Genomic DNA, 16,577 nt, shown 5'->3' on the forward strand with positions numbered 1-16,577 from the left:
ATCAGCAGTGGATGGTAATGGCCCCAGAAGGCCCATATGAGTCACACTTCAACACATCTTCTTTCTAGTGGAGAGGGGACAACCGAGGGGCTTCAGTGATCTGATGAAGTGATCGACACACATTGTCAGTGTGTCAGAACGCCAGAGCAAGCACCTCTCAGTCATTCTTATTGTCCACTGCCAAACAAACCAGCAGACAGTCTGAAATCCAATGTCCTGATAAAAATCCCCGTCCATGAGAGATAGTGGAAAAAAACTTGCAGAGAAATGCCTCTGTGGCAGATCTTTTTATAAGCATGTGGACAGAATGCCTGTTTGCACGTCCTCTTATCTGAAGAGACCTCCATGGAGAGTAAGTGACACAAGTCACGAGTGAAGCTAAATGTCTTGACTGTGCCCGGGCCCCTCTGGCCACATGACGCTCCTCCACTCTCCCCTGTCTGAGTTCATCACAGCTCTGCTGAATGAGGCCTGCTGGCACAGCACCTCTGTCAGACAACTGCAACTCTGGCCTCTGCCCCCACGCCCCCATATGCTTCCCCTCCCAGCTGCTCTGGGCATCCAGGCCTGATTAATTACACATATAATACAGCGAAGCGCTGTCGCTTGGGGAGCAGTCGGCTTGTTTCACAACCTCAGGAGCAAGTGTGCTTTACAGCACTCATGCTGCCAGCTAATTAGTGTCAGATCAGACACAAGACAACTGCGCGGCAGAGTAATGAGACTCCAGGATGAGCCAAGCCAGCGGATGTATTTAAATGTAATGAGGCGGCTAATGACCAGCTAATAAGACTGTTTGTCTTGGGGAATGGGTGTTTGAGGGCGGAGAAATTGTCTACTTAACGTGTGAGTCGGCACACTAACAGTCTAAAGTGTTCAGGCTTTTCCCATTTGAAAGAATGCAGTGTTTTATGAGGTACAGTAGGTCAAATTGTTCTCATATATTGTTATATTGAGCTTTAATTAGAAAAATTAAATGAAAAACCTAAATCAGAACAAGCAGTAACAGTAGCACTTTGATCTCACAGTGTGATCATACTAATCAAAGCTGGCTCTGTAAAAATGGATGTTGACAGAGGGGAACCGGCTGGGCTGCTGTGAGCTTTAGGAGGGCAGCTCTTTCAGACTGTGATGAATAACTATCACTGTAATGGGGTTGTGCTATAAAGTTGGAGCAGTTGCTTAAATAAAACTGAGCAGCATCTTGTGGCAGACTCAGTAAACACAGGCACCAGTGTAACTGGTTATTTGTCAGAATGATTTATGCCTGCAAACATACAGTAAAAACAAATTCCCAATGAAACTAAACAAGGCAGAAAGTTATCTTTTGTGACAGAGTGTACACAATTCTAGCTGACTTCAAAACTAGGTTGGGTCATGCTAGAGGTTTGTAAATATGATGCCTTATATGATTAAAAAAATCATAACTTTTTACCTTTTTGATCATGAATATGCATGGCTGGATCAGACAGATCATCTACAACAACATTTTGTTGTTGTTGGATATTGTGCCTTTTACATTTTAATTGGTTTTCATTTGACACAATTCTATAACAAAGCATGATTACTATACTTGTAAAACTAGATGTATCAAAGCACTGTACATGTAATGCTCATTGGGAGGAAGCAGAACAAAGTCTCATCTGTCTACTCCTCTTCTCTATGACTCACTCAGAGGTAGTGCAAGAAGCTAGTTTACTGGAGCTCTTTCATATTAATAAACATATTCCATCTCATTTGCTCTCAGCAGAAAGCCAGGCAGTGCAACACATCACAGAGCTGAGTTCTAATGGCGAGGTGAGAGCACTGCTCCTCTGTTCTCGTCCATGGGAAACACAAAGCAGCACTCAAGCTTCCTGATAAAGGTCGGCATCCCACAATGGGTAATGAGACCCAGTGTCTGTGCCAATCAAAAGCATATCTGCCGTTCTGATGCGAACACTCAGCGGTGTCGTTTGCAGGTGGCGGGTGTTGGCATGATACAAATTAAGGAAATCGCTCTGCTCATTACACCACCAAAGGGTGTGCTCCTGGGGGAGGAGGCGAATGTTTCCACACTAGTTAGACATGTCAGGCTGCATCTCTTCTGCCTCAGCTGACTGCTGCTCCTTTAAGAGGTGAGCTCACCGGGCCGGGCCACTGACTTAACCTCAGTCTGCTGTGAGAATGCCTCTGTGTCCCATTACATTATCAGAGCTAGAGGACCTCAAACATCCTTTTTGGTCTTGTTATAGCCACACTAGCTGCTCGTTGTGGGATTCCTTTTCCCATGTGTATATTGGTCAAATCATTTTAGCACAAGAACAGAAATAAGTTGTTGTTTTTGTCTGTATTTAGCCAGTAGATGAGTAGTAGCAGTAGAAGTTCAAATTTCCTCACATCAACATCTGCCATTGTAACACAATAGAGGCCAAACCCATCATTTCTCCCTTATCGCTGTTTAATCTGAAGTGTTCTCAAGCAGTATGTATTCCACGTCGTCCTTTAATGATTTAACTTTGCTGTGGTTGTAAGATGACTCGCAGGGGAGAGAACTGCATTAAATAAATAACAGTGATAAAATGTAGACCTCATACATTTCAAAGCTAATGCAACTAGCAATGCAATAGGAGCAGCTGCACACAGTCCTGGAGCGGTAATTTGATTGATTTGTTGTGACAGCAGCCAAATAATTGAGAGTGAGAGGTGCTGCTGGAGATGAAGCGCAGGCAGAGGCAGGTTTGCGAGGCAGTCCCAGTAGATATGGCACCCGAGTTCTCATCTCCGCCATTGATATCTGCCAGTGGTTTATTGTTTGTCTTCAATAAGCAGCATGGAAACGTGCAAGGTTACTGCCTTTGTGATAGTGTGGTGACGGAAATAAAAAAAGTAATCACCAATCAAAATGTACAGAGGAATGATGAGAGGGTTAGAATCAAACACAAATTTACACTCAGGCTCATGCGCAGGTTTACTCTGCATGCATATATGAGTGCACAGACACACTCCTTTGAGACTCGTGATTTATATTCTGATGTCTTTTTTGAAGCTGAGATGTGAGTAACTTTTACCCCATGGCGTTTCACTTGTTGCAGACATGCTAATGATAATGCTAATGATTCAAATCACATATATTTCATAATGCTAAAACAGTAGAAATGGTACGCAGTGTGTTTGAATATAAAGTGTGATTTAATTGTATGACTGAAAGCATGATTTCGTAGATAACTGATGTTTTATGCCTGGTAAGAAAAGGGACTGCTGTTTGTTTTAACCTACTGGCTCTTGACTCGTGTTTTGTTTCTGTGGATGGTGGCAGTGTCACTCTGGTTCAGCCATGCCACAGGACAGCATGCTGCCAAAGCCTGAAATAGAAAGAAAGAAAGGGGGGAGGATGAGTCTTTATGGCAGTGTGGAGGAGGACAATAATATTGTTAATCAGATGTGGCTGTGTCTGCTCCTCCACAGCAAACCCTGACATCTGCCCTCCCTGGTAAACACTGAGAGAGGCTTTTTGCAAACCTGCTGCTATAAACACACAGTCTACAAGTCAGTCTGTCCACATTACACACTGTATCTCTCTACACCATGTATGCAAAGAGTGTATTTAAATGGGTATTGTAGCAGAAGTGTCTTAAGAGAGCATGGTTTTCTAAGTTAGAGCTTTGAATTCTAACATGAGAAATTTTTGAATTAGTTTTCCATTATATGAATTACCAACATGCACTATCATTTCACATGTGTGCTATCTATTCCCGCTGCTGCTGAGCTGCAACAGGATGCCCTCTGTGTGGGTGTTTCACCTTTTAAACATGCTTATTATTGGGCCCATTCAACCAAATTAACAATTTACTATTATAGTTGTACATTTTTTAAATTAATTCTCTCTAGCCTCTCTGAACCTGTTCTAAAGACTAATATTCTTACTGAATACTTAGTATGTTGATTAGGTATCCCAAATAATTTTGCCAAACCAGTGGAGTTCATCTTTTCACCATCACTATCATTATATCTCTATCTATACCAGTAAAGTATTGAAAGTGATATACATTACAATACATAATACAGCATTGTTTTCAAAGTATTTCCACACTTGTGGAACGCTCCCAGTAAATGCCTTGACCACTTGGCCCCAGAGTTGTTTTGTAGAAATTACATCTCACTTTTTTCCCTCCTTTTCTGGCCAGACTGTTTCCAGAAGATTTGCTAAAGGTCTGCCATATTGCTGAGGCACAATTCCAAAGCTTTCAGCAACAATCTGTAGTCAGGCATTTTAAATGAAAATTGATTTGTGATTTGCATGGTCAGTGAGGAGAAAATGAACTTATGAAATGTTGTAAATGAAATATTAGACAAGGTGCAGTGGGAGAGCGCGGACAGGGATGGTAATCTTGTGGAACTGGAATTCCCGCCTGGCAGAACTGGGTGACATTTTACATTATCTATGTTCTGCATGTGTTGTAATGTTAATGGTAATTTTACGGGACTGAACTGGAATGAAAATGGTGTTATCACTGATTGCTTCAAATGTGGAATTGTGTATAGTAGCGCCGCTACATTCTTTATTTCCCAGTAACGAGAGTTGTAGCATGCTCTGCTTTGTAAGGTTCAGTGTGTATTCAGTCTGTTTTTACCAGTTTGATCATCTTATCTCACACATCTCTGCCACAGGATGAAATACAAAGACTGCTGTGTTTTTGTAGTTACTTCCTTTTCTAAATAATTTTCAGTGAATTCGTGTATGAATTCACTTTGTATACTTTGTATACAGCATAATTCTGATGGAGTCACATTTTCAGTATAACTGAGTATAACATTATAATGTAAACTAACGTATTATCAATAAGTATCTATTATGGACTTAATAATACAAGCAAATCAATTTAACATTCCACTCTAATCAATAGTACTTACACTCAGCCCAGATGTTCTAATTTTGATCAATACCTTGTGCAGTGAATGTTTCCTGTTCCCACTCTGGCCATGTACAACATATGGATTTTCATAGAGCTCGCTTTTCCATGTTTGTAAGAGAAAAGAGCCAAAGAAGTGGGAACAAAGTGATCCTGCAGTAGCGGGTGGGGGGGCCTCAATCACACAGAGGTCATTTTTAAACACAGCTCTCCAGTTCCCCACGTGTGAAACCAAAGAGTTTGTGGTGACATTTGTCAGCAGATGGTATGCAACCGAATCCTTCACCAGTGGGGGACGTCTTAGCTGCAGCTAAAAGCTATCTGTGGTTACTGATTGCTGGCCAGGGCCTAATTACCTTAATTAATGGCAGCAATATCTGGGGGCCAGACTTGTGGGGGCTTTTATCAGTATCAGTGCAGCTTAAAAGGTCCCACAGGAGGCCTGAGGAGTGTGTAGGTCCCGTGGGTGCTATTTTTGGACTAACTGCAGGCACATCACAGATGGATTCTGTGGAACCGCCACAGGATGGCATGTTTCAAGAGAGATATCTATTACTTAAAGATCATACAAACATGTCTCTAAATACATCTGAGGCTGGGGATTAAAACGAGTTTCCTTGACGTTCTTTTTGCACATTTTCAACTTTTTTTCTCACATACACATGAGACCGTTTCCTGAATTACTGCTGTAATTCACAATGACAAAGTAGACTTAGCACCTTTTTTTCCACAGACCATGGGGGATTTTGTTCAGTGAGCTCTCACTGTGAAATTAGCCCTGGTACCTTTCATTTTCTAGCTGCAGTGAAATGGTTAAAAGACACAGATCAGCCAGTATGAAAATAGAACTGATTCAACAAAATCTGCTGCTTCCTCTTGCTTGCTCTTCACCCATCCGGCAAAAAAGCCCTCCCTCATATACTCACACTTCCCCCTTTTTTTCCTACTATCCCATCCTTACCCCATCCCCCAACCCCATCAGGCGCCTTGTCCGCATCTGAAGAAGGCTTGTAAGTTTCAGGTGCATACATTTCTTTTGATGATATATTGTCCCGGTGCGGAATTTCATTTACTGACGCTGCCCTTTGCTGAACCTGTTGCTAGTCAGTGAGCACGATAAGCATATAAGTAGCATGGTACTTCATTCATCATACATCGTTCTGGGCTCTCAAATATCTCATATGCGATTCAGGAAGAAACTACTAAACCGGCACAAAGGATCCCACCAGGATCAGCTGAGGTTCCATTAAATGCTGTGTACAAAATCGAGCACACTTGTACTTGTAATCAAATACACACTTTCAGTGTTGCATCTACAAAACAGTAACCTTCATTTCATGGTTTACACCTTGTTTATGAAAAAGGAGGGAAAATGTATCTCAAGAGCAGCGCTTGTGTTGTACATAATTCCATTCACATTACATTTTGAATGCGTGCATTTTGAAATCTGGTTTCCCCTCAGTCATAGTGGCTGCTCTGTGTTGTATTAAACAGCATTAATAATCACAAGAGTCTCAGTGTCACTCAGAAGACTACACATCACTAAGGCAGACAGTCTTGTGCTGCTGGGCATGTTGTGCTGTGTGAAAGTGCTTACATGCTCCCTCAGACAACCAAAGGGAATAATTAAAGACAGAAGATGGAGGCAGAAGAATGGAAAGCAAATCCCATTGTTTGGGGTTATTTCATCCCACTGAATTTCTTTTTCTCACTTTGTTTCGCTCTCTTGTCACATTCCTTCCCAAATGCACTGTGGGTATGTGGCACGCTATCAAAAGCATATGGAAGCAAAGCAGCGCAGAACAAAAGCCCTGTGATGTCCTCCTCAAACCCACATTGTCTTTTGATTATTCTACAATCATTTTATATCTGTGCTTGTTGGAAAGGAAGGGAAGGCTTAATGACCCCATAATATACAATACTGTAGCTTCTCAGAAACCACAATACAAGATTGGTTTTAGATGATTTCACAGCAAGCTTCTTCATTTGTTCTCCTTTTCTCTAATGGTGTAATTCCTTCAAGACCTCAGTATCCAAGTTGTTAACAAAATAATCCACAATGAAATTCAAATTTAAGGTGAACTAGACTATTAGGCAAACTCTATGCCACTCCATTTCTAGAGCAGTAAGTGTAGCCCTTCACTCTCTCTCAGCTTTTACTGTCAGTCAGAGAGCACTCAGTCATCTTTGTGCATCAGGCCCACAATATTGATTTTTTCCACCCACTGAAACAGCCACATGAACATAAATTTTGCATGAGGCTTTTACTTGCGGCCTCTGCTTTGGTCTGACGACACATGATGGGGCCATGAACACGCTGTAATAACCCAGTCTGTCCTGCAAGGAAGACAGGCTTTGTTTTTTAAGAAGGCATTGTATACAACGGTATTGATAAATATAGTTAAATACTTTCTCCTTGGAGGACTTCTCTAAAATTTAAAGCATTGCAACATCTGGGAAATACATAATAAGATCTAGTACCCATGTCTTGGGTTTCTACATTATAACCCTCATCTAGAAGACAAATGCTGATCATTTTCAGACTTTAAATTATTCAATTTAAGGGGCTTTTTAGTTTAGACTGGGATTAGGACAGTAAGTGTGCTGTGTAGTCACCAGCTCATTTCACTGATTAACACTTGCTAAGCAGAAAGAGATCAACTAATTGATTTAATTAAGCTGTGTAGTCTTTAGTTTGATGGAAACCCCGCACACACTCAGCCTCACGTGGTTTGACACCACAGGTCAGTATTAAAAGGCAGAAAAAGCAACAGTCAAAACAATCACCTTTAAACATGAAATATAAAGTAGTTAAACTGGATCTCACTTTGCTGGGACCCCCTGGTCACTGCAGGTCCTTGGATCACACTTTGGAAATCAATAAGCAACACCAGAAGGGCAACACTATTTTTCTTGTATATACAACATCTCTAAGGAGAGGATTTGATTCTTTGAAATATTTCCCCCTGAGTGAGAAGTCTACAACACTACTTGATATTGCCTTGCATAACAGAGTGAAAGCATTATCTCTGGATCCCTACAAGCGATGTGGTTTATGCTCTAAAATCCTGTGGCTACACAACTCAAATCTTAGCTCGCTTATATTTTTTATGTAGTCACTGAGTTCCTCCTGCAGCAGGACTGAAACACTGATATTTCCTGCTGTGGCTCGGAGTAATGTTTTTATCCATTACTACACTGGTTCCTTTAATGTTTAATTTTCCCAATGTTTATTCCAGGTAGGAATCTTTATCTCATTGCATTAATGTGATTACCAGTTTTATAGACTCGCTGGAAAAAGAAAAGTAATCAAATGATGTTTTCCAGTTTGTGTTAAGAAAACCTGTGAAAAGAATATTTCTGGTCTTCTGCTTCACCTTAGATGATGAAATTCCCACTATTCGAGGAGTGTGTTTTATGTAACAGAACATAAATATGTTAACAATAAATCAATTAATTCATTATTGCTAAACTAAGTAATGAGCAGTGTTAGAAAGTAGCAAAGTATGTTTAATTAAGTTTATGCAAGTAGAAATTTATAGTGAGTATTTCCATTCCATGATACCTATTCGTCCCATCTCAGGGGAATTATCATACTGTTTGTTTTGCTGCATACAGATTAAGATTTCACACACAAAACATATGATTATCTTAAAAAATGTGATGTTCTGTTAGAATACATTAAACTTTACAACACTATATAACATAAAAGCAGTTACACCTTGATCAACCACAACAGTAAAATGCATTACTAATTATACTCAAAGAGTGTACTGTAATTTTTTACTGTAATGTAAGACTATTAATTGTAATGGAATATTTTATGTTGCAGTATTTATACTTTTACTTGAGTAAAGGATCTGATAATCCCTCCAAAACCAGTGATAGGTTAGTTATTTGATCAATGTCATATGAAATGAAATATAATAATATAATTCAGTGACATGAAATTTTGATAACTGATTAAATGTTTTGTCATTTATAAAGCAAATATTTTACACCTCAAATACCCAATATATTTCTTATTTTTTGTTGTTGTTTTTCATTTTATATATTAACAGTATTTTAATTACTCCCCACACAGGCACTAAACTCAACAATGATTTGCCTGTAGTCACAGTTAATGTCCGGCAGTCTGTCCATCCTGGATGGGTCTATTCATCTGTACCATAGACCTCCATTGATGTTAAATAATGATTTAAAACACATCAGGGAAGCACACGGCTGCACTGGTTGACATGTTTCCTCATTACAATACACCAGACCCTAATAATTTTTTTAAATGTTGTCACAAAGGCTCCGAACGACTGTTACTTCTTACAGCATCTGAAATAAGCAAGAGTCAAGGGCACATCCACAAGATCTCTGAATATTCTTAACAAATATTAAGCTCTTGTGTTTAATAATGAGGAAGTATGTTACCCAGTTCAGTGATGTGTTTTCCCAGTGTGCTTTTAATCATTTTTGAACCACAATGAAGGTCTATGGCACAAATGAATAAACTAAATCCAGGACTGACAGATTGATGGACCTTAACATTGAGTAGAGGCAAATTATTGCTGGTTTTAGTGTCTGTATGGGAAGTGACCAGCCTTATCCTTTAAGATATCTGAAATCAGTTGTGAATCTGGTGACTTGTAAGGGTTTATAGCTTACAGGCTAAACAGTTAATTAATACTTATCAGATTGAGCTTTAGTGAAATCATTAATGCTTCATTACAAGTGATATCAGTGTGACACAAAGGGACCAGCAGTGATCAAAGGTAACAGTGGACTAAAGAAACGAGTGCAGAAACAGTGAAGTCATTCAGGTCATCAATGTGGAGTGCTCCAATCTAATCTGCAGAGTGAAAATGACCTTCGTTTGACCACCTTCATAATTGCTAGATCTCATAGAGTCTAAATCTCCCTACCTCCAGCGGAGTAATTATCAGTGTGACTCACTGCAAAAGCAATTGAGACTGTGGTTTATGGATTCCCATAGCAGAACGTGAGGCAGAGCTTTAATGGGAATGTTGTTTGTCCCCTCTCAGTTCTCTTGTTAGAGAACGACAGCTGTGTTTAGACAAGAGCAGTTCCTTAAAATACAGGGTAGGTCACACTGGACAATTTCATTAGCTCCTGATGGGCTCCTGTGCAGCTTCTGATTAGCTGTTAATTTACAGCACTCCTGAATGATGCAAATATATTCAGAAGGTGCAACGGCAATTTGCGATGATTGGAGTTGCAGACATTTTTCTGTTCTCAGTTAAATTATGAATCTGAGCCGAGGAGGTGATGCACATATTTCAACATGACAACTCAGTCAAAGCAATAACTATCTTTAAGAGCATCCTACAGTGCACAGATATGCATAATTGACTGAGCTGATACAAACTGTACTGTGCATTTTATTCATTTCTGTGAACTACTGTATATACAGCATTTTCAAGGTTGTGATCTATGTTTACCTTTACAATGCCAAAAAAAACTTGAATTCCTTTGAGATGAGACAATCCTCACCTTTGGCCATAATAAGCTACGTGATGCACACAGTTTGATAGATTGAAAGAAAGAAAAGTCAAATGCTGTTGCTGTCACTCTTCATGTTGGCCTTGGCAGAGACAGTGGACTATATTATGATGATCACTTATTCATATGTGGTTTTTACATGGCCTAAATGCATGAAAGGGGTTTTGTTAAAGCTTTTAGTGTCAGATAGTGTGACATGAATCAGGTATGTCGTTTGCTGTGTATGTTTAGAACAACTGCAACTGCAGCTTTTATTGAAATGTAGCCAAAACGCACATTTTCATGCATAAATACCGTACATGCTGTGCATCTGTGGCAGTTTTCAGCCAAGGTAAGTCATGTGCAAGTCGCACGTCAGTCTCAAGTTACTCTTGTGAGGATCAAACAAGTCGAGTCCTTACTACAAGTCAAGCAAGTCACAAATCAAGTCGTACAAAATTTTGATGATTTGATAATGTTATGTGAATATCACGTATTTAAATGAAACATTCACAGACCTCCACTGATTATTAATTAGACCTTTGTAGGCTATAAACTAACCAAAGCCAGGTCTAACAGCTTAACCCTTGTGTTCTGTTAAGGATCTTAAACTTAGTGTTACCTTTCTAGCTAATGTTTGACCAGCCAATAATGTAGCTAATGTTAGGCAGAAAGACACATTCACGTACTTTCCTTTCTTTGTGAGTATTGTGGTGACGGATGAAGTTGGATGTTGTGTTGGTTGCTGATTTTTGCGCGCACGATTAAATAGAAAATAATAATAATCCTTGAATCCAAATTGTATTATTTTTCGACTAGACCCCTCCATGACAGTTGCATCCTGTGACCTGCGTTGCCTTCTGCTGGTCTTATGCACGCTGGGAGTTTGCCAGGTTTGTGTGCATTGCACAGAAATCACCCAAATGTGTTTTAAAAACAAAACTTAAGTTCTCAATATCTATGCTAATACTTCATTTTAAAAAGGGGAAAGTAATTTTGAGTCATCAGAGTCGAGTCTAAGTCAAGTTTCAAGTCGGAGTCAAGTTGAGTCTTTTACCGGTGCAAGTCTCAAGTCCTCAAATTTGTAACTGAAGTGTGATTCGAGTCAAGTCATGTGACTCGAATCTCCCACCTCTGGCTTTCAGCATTAATGCCCATCATGTTTCTCAAAATTCACCTTTTGGTTGACTAAGTTTCACTATTGGCATGACTACAGATGCACACATACATGCACACATGAACGATGTATAAGATAACAGGGTACTGTTGTAAACACGGGTGTTGCGAATTGACATGAAAACAAGGAGTCGAGCTTGAATCGGCCCTACAGAGAAAAGTGCTGTAATAGGAGGGCTGGCAGGGAATATTGAGCTAGTGCTGGTAATGAGAGAGCAGCCTCCCCCCACTCCTCAACCGCACAGGAAACAAAAATAGCATTTTGTCTGACGAATGAGCAGGTTTTGACCTAGCCTTTCGACCTCTGACAATCAGTCTTGCTTCACCCCCCAGTACTTCAGAAGCTGGGGCCAGGACAGTCAAAGATAACAGTTGATTTCTACTGTGGCACTAAAGCAAAAAGGCTCTGAAAGAGAGATGGCAGTTTCATGAAAGCGCTGAGGTTGGAGGCCATAGATTTCTCAGCACTGGTGTTTGTTTGTTAAATGTTTAAATGGAACACAAAATACCACAGTTGAGCATGTATCTGATCATTTAGCCGCATGAGTTTTTTCATGATCTGGCTCGTTCCTCATAATAAACATTAACATAGGCGAGTTGTGACAACAGTGAAAGTGGGAGCCTTGCTCTTACAGCCCTCAGGCATGAAGACTAAGTGGGAGCGCTGCTTGCATCGCAGTCGGTGGACTGGTGAATATGAAACACAAAAAAGAGACAGTGTGAGATATAATGAGCACTATAGGATCCCAGCACCTTTTGCCCTCTCTCCATCATAAGTGAAGCTCCCTCTCTCATCCTGGGCCATGTGTCTGCTGGAGGAAGGAGCACTAACAATTAGCTGAGACAAGCCATTTGGATTATGTGCTCAACCAAACCAATCAGACAGCTGTGGTTAAAAGAATGAGTTTCAAAATGCCAGTTGCCCAGTTAGAGGGGAAGAGAGGGTGAGTGGTCCTGACAGTCTTAACAAGATGACAGAATTTATAAAGCACTGCTGTTAAAGAATATAGTTACCTGCATTGTAGCCCTTATAATAAGGCCACATGGGGCTTCTTCCATATTCCCTCTGTATTTGTTTTCTTTTGCTTCATATTCTTTTGTTGTGCCTCTTGTTCCTCGGCGTAATGGTCGACTCTGCAGGAAATTCTCCAGTCGTCTTTGATCTTTGCCTGGTTTCGATAATTTTTTGACAGAAATCTCATTTTACCCCCCTTTTGTTTTCTTCGTCTTTGTTCCCTTTTATTCCATCTTTAAATAAGGCTCAACATTTTGTCGCTGTGAAGCTGGTCCTGTCTGGGGCTCAGCACTTGTAGACAACTTGCACCAACATTTCAAGTGAGAATTGGACTCTTGCCGTTTGCACAGATATATAATTCATGGTGGGGGTGTGAGAGAGGTACCAGTGTGTCAGGAGGTAGACGAAATGTAAAAGTGTACTGTTTACTGGCCGAGAGACACTGGCTTTATTTTGCTGAGCTTCTTCAGAATGAGGAAAGAGGAGGACGATCTAATCTTCATCAAATGTTCGTCTGTGCCTGTCCTGGAGTTGTAGTGACGACACTAATCAAAGACTTGTCTGCTCTAATGTTTTATTCAGCTTTCATGAGACAACAATACTTAAATTATTTAAGTGCATTGATTCTTTATGTATACAAGCTTCTCTGCACCTGTATTCACAGTTGCTTGGCTGCGTTATCAGTAAATGTTCACAAACACTCTTTTGAACCAGGGTTATTCAGTCCCATTTATTTTAACAGTAAAATGTGTATGTGCAGCACAACGTCAAACATTGCTGATGCAGTGGGGTGTCTTAACAATATACATGTCCACTATATTTAATTTAACAATTCAGGCTTTTTATAAACAACCAAGACTACTATCATGGATTTTAGGTGGAAAGATACTTTTCCTTTTTGTCTTTTTCAGTGACAAATGGCTGAAAACAAATGACTAGTTTTGTCAGCATAATTTTAATCATTTTGGTTTTGAGCCAATTAAATATCTAGTTTGGATTTCTTCACAATTTTGGATCTTTTTAAACAACTATCATTTAATACATGAAGTTAGGAGTTTTGAATTAGTTTCTCATCATTATGTGTGGGAATTATCATAACTTTGCCAGCCTTCAGTTTAAAGCTTCAGTATGTAACTTAAGATAGCACTAGCATGAAACTCCAAAGCAGTCCACTCTGCTCCACCCAGCACTCTCTCTCTCTCTGGTCCACTGTGCTCCACCATGCTCTGCTCAGCTCTTCAGATATTTGTTGTTATGAAATTACAATAAATGAGAATGCAGCAAAACTTACTGATCAAGCAGAAATCACTGAAAATCTCTGACTGGTTAGAGAGGTCAGTTCTGCTCAAAACCTTTTAGAAACTAATGTCTCTGCACTGCTGCCGGTGCTGCTCAATAAGTCTGGGTTACAGGAAGCTTCGACAGCACCTCTCCACATTAAGACAAGTTTTGGAGCAGATTTCTATAACAAAAATATTTGAAAAAGTTACATACTATAGCTTCAAGGTATATTTGTTAAACTCTATTTCATGAATTTCCTTCAGTGAAATATTGAAATACAGATCAGGGCTTGTCCCTTGCAAGCCTTTATTATCTTTTAATTTACAGAAACTCAGTTGGATCCTCACCTGGGGCCCGTTTCAAGAAGGAGGTTTAACAAACTCAGAGTTCAAACCTGATATAGCCTCCTCATCTACAGGATCCTCTATAAATGGACATGCCATTTTGGTCTCTGCGTGACGGAAACATGTGCAATCTGTGAATGTACTGAAAGATTAAATGAAGTAGGCCTATTTAAACACTTTTCACTTTAAAAAGTAGCGGAGACCCGGAGGAAACTCTGAGTTTCCCGAACAAAACCTGCTCCCAACCAGGTTAGGTTCACAGAGTAAGTTGCCATAGTAACTGACTCTGAGTTTAGATTACCTCTCTTTTTGAAACGGGTTTAACTTACCCCGCTTTCACGGGTTTAAGTTACCTCCGTTTCTGGAACCGAAAACTCTGAGTTTTCCTCATTTCGGGGTTAACAAACTCAGAGTTTCAACAAAACCTCCTTCTTGAAATGGGCCCCTGGCCATCTTTTGTATTTATATTTTTGTTTTCAGTGTAACATTGCAGAGTCAACAGCAACAGCACAAACTCAGATTATCTGTCTGTGCTTGTGGAAATCATGTAAGAACCTTATATTCTGAGTCTAAAGTTGAAAGTACTTGTTGTGTGTTTGTCTTTTGCAAATAGGATGACCCAAGAAAAACCTTTTAGTTTCACTGTATACATAGCTTTTTAAGGATTTTATGGATTTTTGGAGCATCTTGAATGTGTGCACAGGTTTACAAAACATTTCACTTCATGATATCTGTATGGAGACTTTCTCCTTTCTTATATTTAAGCCATGAAGGTCAACTTAGTTGTTTTTTTAGCTTAGTTGTTTTTAGCCCAGCTCTCCACATATACAGATGGTACCTTTAGTAAACATTATTTGTTGTGTTCTGTGTTGTTTTGTGGATTTCTTTTGGCATTCAAGCACAGTATGTGAACTGATTGAAGATCCATAGAATTCTGTATTCAGATGTTTTTGAGTGAACTGCCATAAAAAATGACTGTGATGTTTGTGCACGGTGTTCACAGTAAGACATGTTTACATTTATTTTATATCATATTTTATCCGTAGGAGTATTTGCATGCTGCTTTGCTGCACCTTACCTCAGTTTAAGTGTTTTAAACAGAATAAAACTATATAAGCATTTAAATGTGGAAATGAGGTTCTAATGGTGTGCCATTATTGGATTCAATTAGTTAATGGTTTTATTTCTGAACTCTTGCAGTGAAGATTAATGTTTCTTTCCCATTAGATTTTACACCATTAAAACTAAGATTCTGATGCTCTAGAGAGAGCAATTATCAGTCAGGCTTCATAGCTCTGTCCTCCAACTTGCTGAATTAAATTGAGTGACTATCAGGTAGACTAAAAACCCTGGAGGACCTTGTTGTGGCTCCATGCAATTTACATCTATCTCACTATTCACCCTATGTATCCCACACATCTGTGTGCACATATATTTCTACCTGAGGTGTGAGTTTGTTTTTCAAATAATGATGGCTTTCTGTTTATGTGCTAAAACACTTGTTGACATGTTGTCTGTCAAAGCTCATCTGTGTTTATTGCACTCTACACAGTTCAAGCAAAAAGAAGACTCAAACAGCTTGCTGTCCTTCCATCAACAGCTACCTCATCACTGAACTCCCAGCTCCAGCACCTGCAGCAGCTCCAACAGATGCATCAGCAGCACCACCACCACCAGCAGCAGCAGCAGCAGCAGCAGCAACACCATCACCAACAGACCCATTCCCACACCCAGAACCAGCTGCCATCCCAGCATCACACGACGCCACCCAGCCAGCAGCAGACCTCTGTCCCGTCCCCGGGCTCTGCCTGTTCCTCCACCTCGGGACAGCCACAGCAGTCTCCACCGCATCGACCAAACCAGTCACCAGTCCACAGCCTTCCTTCACCTGTAACCCCACCCATGCCGTTGCCGGTGAGTCCAAAAATTAAGATGTTGTGGGTAAGGATCTTCACACACCATTTGTACCAATACCAATGTTAATTATACTTTTAGACTTTAATAGAACATTTATTCAGTTGTATTTTTACAATGAATAACAACTAATTAATATAAACAGTATATAATGCTGACTGATACCACCTTTCTTTCATCTAAACTGTCCACCAGGAATTATGGTGACATGAACTGAGTATATTAGATCTTTGCATCACTTTTTACATATTCAGTTAGTGCTCTCAGTGGCTGCCACTGTGTGTGTGTAAGACTCTCAGAAATAATGAGCTATCCTCAACCCATTCATGTAATTTTGACATGGATGCACATAATGAACTATTTTACAACAACCATAGACTTGATGTTAAGATGAAATATACAAAAATAAAGAATACACACATGTAATTTCAAAATTATTTAAGAATAAAATGAATGAAGAATACG

At 39.8% G+C, this 16,577-nt stretch overlaps 1 protein-coding gene across 3 annotated transcripts in view; it reads left to right on the top strand.

The window, feature by feature from the left end:
• Positions 1 to 16,577, top strand: part of pou6f2 (POU class 6 homeobox 2) — a 77,970-nt gene that overhangs the window by 28,746 nt on the left and 32,647 nt on the right. For all 3 annotated transcript variants that reach the window (XM_020619784.1, XM_020619783.1, XM_020619785.1), the window contains exon 7: positions 15,799 to 16,112. In XM_020619784.1, coding sequence (XP_020475440.1) covers positions 15,799 to 16,112 — 314 coding nt within the window. The remainder of the gene's footprint in view (positions 1 to 15,798; positions 16,113 to 16,577) is intronic.

This window comes from Monopterus albus, unplaced genomic scaffold (assembly GCF_001952655.1).
Source record: "Monopterus albus unplaced genomic scaffold, M_albus_1.0 scaffold226.1, whole genome shotgun sequence".
Lineage (NCBI taxonomy): Eukaryota > Metazoa > Chordata > Actinopteri > Synbranchiformes > Synbranchidae > Monopterus > Monopterus albus.